Here is an 8,690-nt window from a genome sequence, read left to right on the forward strand (position 1 = left end):
TATTATTATCATCATATTTTAAAAAAAATCACAAAAGGCAGGTAATTCGTTTTTCTTGACCGAATCCACCGAATTCGAGTGGTTAAGGAAAAAAATAAAGAATTTGGGAGTGTGCAGGGCACAGTCGCTTTCTTTGTGAGGTCGAGAGTGTTGACGGCCATTGGGCTGTCGGTTGAGAGTCATGAGCTGGGAAATCGACATTATACTAAACTTCTTTGCTTAAGCCCACAATGAATCGGATCCTTTTTTCCTGACTAAAGTCTATTGTCCTTGCATGTTATTTTCTTGTAACTCTTCTTATCTTTCGTACTTTTTTGACCTATTAGATTTGTGTTGCAAGCGCCTTAAAACTCTTACTAAAGCTAAGCATTGATGCAGGGATGCGCTTTTACCACCAGACCTGCTCCATTCCTCAATTCCTGGGCCTGGCAGTGAAGGGGTTAATAGTCCATAACAGAGTCCGTGAACCGGCGTCTGTGGTGTAGCGGTTAGGCGCTTCGATGTCACACGCAGGAGACCCGAGTTCAATTCCCGAGTGGGGAGAACATTTTTATCGAGTATCTCGGTCGTTCTGTTCGGATGTTGTATCTCTCTCACCCCGGGTTGGCATTGACAGCTCGTCTCCTAAATGATCTAAGCTGTATTGATGGCGGCGGAAAATCACCTACGTACAGTAAAAAAGCGATATAATGGTTCAGCATCTTGACTTTGATGTAAAAGACGAGAGTTTGATTCTCGCTTGTGGACGTTATTCTTATCGCGTACCTCCGGCTCTCTGTTGGAGTGCTGTATATCTTGCTTTGCCTGTATTGACCCTAATAGGTGGATCGAAGCAGCCTGCCTCCTAAATTATCTGAGTTGTGCATATATAGTTGACGTGACCCGCCCCCCCCCTCTCTCTCTTTCTCTCTCTTTCTTCTGGCGCTGTGGCGTCATAAACGGTCAGCGATGCCGACAGCACGCAGGAACTCAACACTTGCCAGGGGGTCCTTAAAAAGTGCTGAAAGTGGGTTACTGAAATGTCCCAGCAGACGGAACGATAGTTGGCGGGACATCTCAGGAACACATAGTCCATAGTTTCGTCCTCCTCCTTGCAGGCTCGACAGGACGGAGTGACCCGCCCTCAAAATACAGTGGAAATTGTCAAAGATGGCCACCTATTGTCGAGAAGAAAAGTGGCCGTCTTAAACAGATGGTCATCTTATACAGGGTCATTATAATGTACATGTATAAAAACTTGAGGGAAGAGGAAATGGGAAGTGGTCGTTTTTACAGGCCATTGTCTTATACAGGTGGCCGTCAGAGCAGGCTCGACCGTGTTTTAGCCTCTTGGAATGGAGAATAAAATGTTTACAACAAATTAACATTCAAAGTTCTTACTTTTCAGCTATCGTTGAACTTGCTAGTGCTTACGGGGAGTCTTGGTTGTCACAGTGATACCCGAGTTTTTGTGTGTTTTTTTCGTAAATGTTTTACGGCGCTCGCAACTGCATAAGGTCATATGAGCGCGTTGGTAGGAATTTAGAATTTTGCCCAGATGGCGGCCGAAGCCTACTCTTATCGATTTTATACCACCAAGGGATCTTTAAGGTGCGCAACTTCCACTCAGGACCTTGTCCGAGAAGGCTAGGTGTAGGACTTTCCTACCAGAAGATCAAGGGTGTGGCTGAAAGACAGCAGTAAGAATGAGCCAAGGAGTTGTTGCAGTAGAAAAGCTGCAGAAGGAGTCAGGAGCCCAGTGGAGGGGACAAAGAGGGTGAGGGGGTGGGCGAAGAAAGTGGAGACGAAAGCAGACGACAGAATATTGCAAGTGAGAAGGAAAAAAGATGAAAGGGGACAATTTTAGAGAAGAAGTTTTTTCCGTCATTACCCGGATTCGAACTCGGGACCTTTGAATGAGAGGCGAACACCTTAACCTCTAGGCCACGAGAGCCCCCGTACACGAGTTTGCCCAGAGGACCAGACAAGCGCTTGTCAACCTTTTTTTTATAGCCTATACCTCTTTTTGCCACATTTAAGAGGCTAACATTTTTTTGCCGTCCACCTACATGTATCCAGAGAGAGAGAGAGAGAGAGAGAGAGAGAGAGAGAGAGAGAGAGAGAGAGAAAGAGAGAGAGAGAGAGAGGGAGAGAGAGAGTATAAAGTCAATAATAAAAAATAATAAATAGCATAATTTATAAAAACGCAAATTCCTGCTCAACAGGAAGCCGCGTGTGCTTTACAGTCTTTATCATTACCCCAGCAAACCTGATAGGATTCTGAAATAATCTCAACTTTCTAGGAAACATACAGAGTAATAAATATGAATGATACATGTTGTTCCGTCTCTATCGACACAATTTTGGTCATTTAGAAGGTGAGATGCTCCGACCTTGCCTGTCTGGGCCAACCTAGGGCGCATAGAAGGATGCAACATCACAGCAGGCAGATGGAGATACACGACAAGAAAACCTCCTCACACCAGAATTGAACTGACACCTGCCGCATGTGACGACGAGGAGCCTAACATTGACACCACTGACACTGGAAGTCAATACATAGGGCTCAAATAAATTAAAATTTATTGGGGTATATTATAGAGGCAGGTTGTAGCCAACGCTTACGATGCTGGTCGATTAGCAATTTTGATTCAAAAATGAGAAAAGCCTCAGACAGTGTCTTATTGCACTTTTCCCCCTTCACTTTGATACCTTCCTTGTGTGAGACTCGCAGTGTCGTTCATTTCTCACGCACCATCCGTGAGAAAGTAAGGGATTCTTAATTCATTTAATTAAATCTAGCTGTTGTTGTAGTTCTTGTTAGGGTTACTGCTACTGCTACTGTTGTTGTTGTTGCCGATGCTGCTATTGTTATTATTGTTGTTGTTGTTTTACTCTTGTTATTGGTGTTCTTGTTGTTCTTGTTGTTATTTTTGCTCTTGTTCTTCTGCTTTCACGAGATCTCAGATGTTGTAAACTGTAGGCTCTTGAACTGACAGTTATATCAATATAAAATAGTATCAAGTATCCTAGTTTCATATTAAAATGTTCCCAGCCCCAATAATTCCCCAACTGTTTATTCCGACCAGGGTTTAGGCGCCAACCTTGATTAAGAATTCTTTCTTATGTGGCTGGCCTTTTCTTTTAGGGTAATAATTTCCACGTTTTATAAGAATGTCCACTGTACTACCGAACTTTTCATCTGTATTGGAAGAGACTAGCTATAAGAACAGACGTACTTTTGGACCATAAGCGGGGGATAAGCTTAGAACCCCCCCCCCCCCGGTAGTAGAAATCCACTGACCGATTTGCACGAACCTGGAACTGACCCCAGCACTTTGGTATGAGAGGTTAAAACTGCTGACGATTCTAACGAGCAGCCCAAATTATCCAAGACCAGCTTTTTCCTGTGAAGTTAATAGTCCTCGAAATAAGGGTGAAACTAAAGTAGCATCCTTTCTTGAATCAAAAAATGTGTTGTAATTTGGCATTCCGCAAAGTTACTCAACGTCAAAGTTTAGGGCGAATACATCGTTTATATGGGCATAAGATGCAAATCGGCTTTTCCAGACGGTTAGGAAACGGGTAGTAATATCATCTACGAAAACGACATTTGCATATAAGAACTGCATAACGATCTCATCTGCTTTGAATTCGCTTTGTGGCGTAGAGGCTCAAACAGAGCCATTATATGCCTCAAATCTCTGATTTTGTCCCAGGAGGGAAGGCCATCAAACAACAATTATCATATGCCTTCTTTAGACGAGCAATGGCCATGACTAACTGGAAGAATATCTCCGAAAAGAAACACGATATTCCTCCAGTCAACGCAATCGCCCAAAGCCGTGAGACTATGCGGAGATATCCCCATGTATACTTCTTCTCCAGTACAAGGACGAGAATCTTCGGACTCCCGTTGTGCATTTTATGAGTTGGGTTTTTTTTGTAACACCGAGTTTAAGCCATTTTTATTGCAGAGGGCCAGCTTTAAATTGTCTTGTGGGCTCGAATATTCCCCTAACAAACTCATTATTTTCACTAAACATTTCCTGTTATCGCGTTACGATGGGACTCTTGCTCCATAGCGTGAAGTTGACGACAAGCATGCACTGGAATCCCACAGCGCAGTCAGAGGTACGTCTTTAACGGGCGATCTAACAAGGGTGTGAATTTCCAACCCACACATAATTTAAACGACATAGAGCGTGGTAGAACCAGAGCTTTGTGGTACATTTGCATTCTACGAGTAAAACCTTATAGAAAACTGGCTATCCTTCAAATTTATTCTCATGTTTTATTTTTACAATACATTATTATAAATTCTGTTCATATTATCAAAACAAAGGTAATTAACACTTAATTCTTTTGACGAAGTAACAGGTCCATCTGGAGATAAAGTTAAAGAAATTAACAGCTTTGTTTCAAAATAAGACACCAAGATCCTAACCATTCTCCTTATTTTGTCAAGAGAGGAAAGGCTATAAATCTACCTCTATTAATACTTCATTTACAATGATGGTATACCTCAATCACCAGGGGTAGTACCGGTACAAGACACTCGATATTCTTCCACTCGACACAATCTCTAGGCGTAGGGACTCATCAGACCACGCAGGTAGAGCACTGTGCACTTTTGTTTACCATTCTGAGGGGAAGGTTCCTCGGACTCCTGTGGTGCATTTCATGTGCCAGGATCTCCTGAGCCACAGTATCTACCTGTCTGTGTTATACAGGGCCAGAACAAAGTTTCGTTTACCTGTTACTCTTTGCACGTTTTTTTCAAGTAGCTACTAACTCATTTTCTTAATCTTTGTTAATCCACCCCCAAGACCCCTACAAAAAACATCAACCAACCAACCAACCAACCAACCAACCAACCAACCAACCAACCAACCAACCACCCAACCAAATAGACAAACAAATAAACAACCAAACAAACCAATATAGCAACAACCGCCCCCTCCCAAACAAACAAAATAAACCAGAAGAAGAAATACGTGAAAAGCAGCAACAAAAACGACAACAGAACAAACCCAGGGGGCTCTCATGGCCTAGAGGTTAAGGTTTTCACCTCTCATTCAAAGGTCCCGGGTTCGAATCCGGGTAGCGCCCAAAATATTTTATTCTCTAAAATTGTCTCCTTTCACCTCCTTTCCTGCTCTCTAGCAATGTTCTGTCGTCTGCTTTCGTGTCCACTTTCTGCCCCCACCCCCTCACCTTCTTTGCCCCCTGTCTGGGCTCCTGACTCGTTCTGCAACCTTTCTACTGCTTCTCCTTGGCTCCTTCTTTCTGCTGTCTTTCGTCCACACTCCTGATCTTCTGTTAGGAAAGATCTACACCTATCCTTCTCGGACAAGGATGAAAAATCTCGGAGGTCCGGTGTGCAAGTTGCGCACGTTAAAATTCCTTGGAGGTCCAAAATCGATAAGAATAGGCTTCGGCCGCCACCTGGGCAAAATTCAAAATTTCCTACCGACTGAAAATGCTTAATGTGTCCCGCGCGCTCATATGTCCTTATGCAGTTGTGAGTGCCGTAAAACACTTACCAATTTAAAAAAAAGAAAAAAATAAGAAGCACCCCAAGTTATCTAATATCTGGCAGTATGATACGGGTCACACTCGCATCACGTACTGGTGTCAGACAAAGACCACTACAAAGTAATCACAGCTTGGAAAACGTAAAATAAAGTTAGAAAAAAAGGGGAAAAAAGACAAAATAGCAGAAACTTGTCAAAAACACAATCAGTTAAGATACTGCGTGCTTGTCGACATGGACTGTAGAGGCCGCTAGTGTGCAATTTGTTGATTCTGGCGGCGACAAGTATTATCTAATGCCGGTTTGGAAACATATGCAAATGAGTGAGTCGGAAATTTCAGCCACATAAACGCGACAAAAGTGGGCGCTGGCTGGAAAAAAAAACAGTTGACGACAAGCACTGAGTTGAGACGTACCGCCTAAACTAAAATAACAAGGTAAATTTACCCCCCTCCCCTTTTTTTCACAAAGTCATTTTCACACATCACGACATTACCGCGCTCTGTTTCCTGTTCATGTGATACAAACATGTAACAGCAACCCAAATGAGACACCCCCCAAAAAAACCCAAAACAACAACAACAAACAAACAAAACAAAGCAAAACAAAAAAACCGCTCGTCTCGGCGAAGGTGGGTGCTGCGAACGAGGTCAAGCAGTTCAAAAGGGGAGGCTCAACTTTACTTGGTACGGGCACTCTAAATCCAACCTGTACTTTTCGGAATACCCTGCTCGATGTTGTGCCAGGAAACATGTTCATTAATTAGCTTCAAACTTCCTCTGTGATGCAATTATTGAATACGGGCAGTGATGTTTTACGCCCTTATCTACACAGTATAAATCATTTAGGAGGCGGGCTGTTTCGACCCTGTTTTTCAGAGCCTACCTTAACTAGGAGGGATGCCACAACATAGCAAACAGACGCCCCTATCAACGCTATTATGTTATGTAAGAGGTGGGACCAACGAATTTAACTCCCGTCTCCGATAGGACCGAACCAAATGGGTCAAGAGCCTTGAAAACTCCACAAAACGACGCAAGTTCAGAAACGTCCAGTGTAGGATTCAAACAACAACCATCCTCTCCATAGTAATCCAGCATACTACCAACCGAACTAACGTAGCGCCCTTACTGTACTCTCCAGACTACTCCGACTGTGAGTCCGAGCCGGGCCTGGAGCTTAAGCGTAAGCAGAGACGTAGCCGTACGTCGTTCAGTAACGAGCAGCTGGAGGACCTGGAGAGGGCGTTTGAGAGGACCCACTATCCGGACATCTACACCAGGGAGGAGCTGGCACAGAGGACCAAGCTCACGGAGGCCAGAGTACAGGTGGGTGGTGCTTGGGGGAGCGGGGTGGGGGTGTGTAAGATAATATAAGATCAGATCAGATCAGATCAAATCAGATCAGATCAGATCAGATCAGATCAGATCAGATCAGATCAGATCAGATCAGATCAGATCAGAGAAGATAAGATAAGATACGATTAGGTAAGATAAGACAAGACAAGACAAGATAAAACTCGGTACGAAAAGGTACGATAAGGCACGACAAGATAAGTAAGACACGACATGATAAGATAAGACAAAATAAGATAAGATAAGATAAGAACCAAGCTCACAAGGGTGAGGGTACAGGTACGTATTGTTGGGAGGAGATAACATAGGGCAAAACAGGAAAATATAGGATAATAGGAAAAGATAGGATGAGATAAAATGGGATAAGATAAGAGAGGATGAAATATGGACACCGCTCATTAAGCTGAGGGCACATGTAGGTGTTGGAAGGAGTTGCGATAAGATGATATATAAGATAAGGTTAAAAAAACCAACAAAGTGTTTAGATGAGACGCTGTAAAGTAGGGTCAGATGAAATAAGAAAATTAGATAGGAAAAGATAGAAGTAATACGGTATGTTGCAACATGGTAAAATATGAAGAGATAGAATAGGTCAAAACAAAACGTGAAGTTAAGACCAGTTAGGTTGACCCCCCCCCCCCCCCCCCCGATAAAATAACACGAGAAAAGAGGATTAAGTTACTATATGATAGGACAAAAAAAAGGTAAATTACGACAGATAAGATACGGCAAAGATTAATTAGTTATAGCACAAATTCAAACAGTCTTAATAAAAATGGGTTTCAAATACGGAATTCCGCCTTTTAAATAACCTAACAATGTTGAAAGGGGTGTCAAACACTTACACAGACATTTTACTTAACAAATTCAAATAGCAAGAGTACTTGAATAGTCACTTTGTTAATTCAAATTTTAAAAAACCTTCGTGATCTATCTCACTTTTAATTCAAATAACAAATGTAAGTAAATTGTCACATTATTAATTCAAATTACAAAAAAAAGTGAATAATTTTCACGTTATTAATTCAAATAACAAAAATAGGTGAATCATCACTTTATTAATTCAAATAGCAAAAGTAGGTGAATCATCACTTTATTAATTCAAATAGCAAAAGTAGGTGAATCATCACCTTATTAATAAAATCCCCAACAAAAACAACAAAACCTCCACTCCAAAAAAACACCTAAAAAACAAAAACAACAACAACCCAAAAAACCAACAACCGCGAATAACCACTTTATTATAGCAAAAACAAACAAAACAATAAATAACAAAAAGTAGGCCTACTAGAAACGCCATTTTATTAATTCAAAGTATAACAAAAAGAGGTGAATTATCACTTGATTCATGACAAAAAAAATAATAAAAAAGTCTAGTAACAAAACTACGTGAACTGTCTCTTCACAGGTGTGGTTCAGCAACAGAAGAGCGCGCTGGAGAAAGCAGGTCGGAAGTAACCAACTGTCCGCCATCAACACATTCCTGCAGCTTCCGCAACTGCCTCAGACATCCAGCACGTCACATGGTCTACACCCTGCGGCCTGTAAGAACTGGTGTATTAATTAAGTCCTGTTATTACGTATGTATATATGCTGTCATGTCATTATGTGTGTTTATACAGTCATGTTATTTTGTGTGTTTATACACTGTCGTGTTATTATGTATGTTTTTTATACTGTCGTGTTATTTGTATGTTTATATGCTGGCATGTTATTATGTATGTTTATATACCTGAAGTGGTAGTGGTAGTGGTAGTGGTAGTGGTAGTGGTAGTGGTAGTGGTAGTAGCAGTGGTAGTGGTAGTAGTAGTAGTAGTAGT

The 8,690-nt window shown here is 41.8% G+C and overlaps 1 protein-coding gene across 1 annotated transcript in view; it reads left to right on the forward strand.

Moving 5' to 3' along the window:
• The window catches only part of LOC101857279 (paired box protein Pax-3-B), a gene marked incomplete at its 3' end in the record, with an annotated part of 41,356 nt that overhangs the window by 32,108 nt on the left and 558 nt on the right, over positions 1-8,690 (forward strand). The window contains 2 exon segments of the mRNA XM_013087981.2: positions 6,659-6,843; positions 8,279-8,414. Coding sequence (XP_012943435.1) covers positions 6,659-6,843; positions 8,279-8,414 — 321 coding nt within the window.

This window comes from Aplysia californica, unplaced genomic scaffold, assembly GCF_000002075.1.
Source record: "Aplysia californica isolate F4 #8 unplaced genomic scaffold, AplCal3.0 scaffold00666, whole genome shotgun sequence".
Classification (NCBI taxonomy): domain Eukaryota; kingdom Metazoa; phylum Mollusca; class Gastropoda; order Aplysiida; family Aplysiidae; genus Aplysia; species Aplysia californica.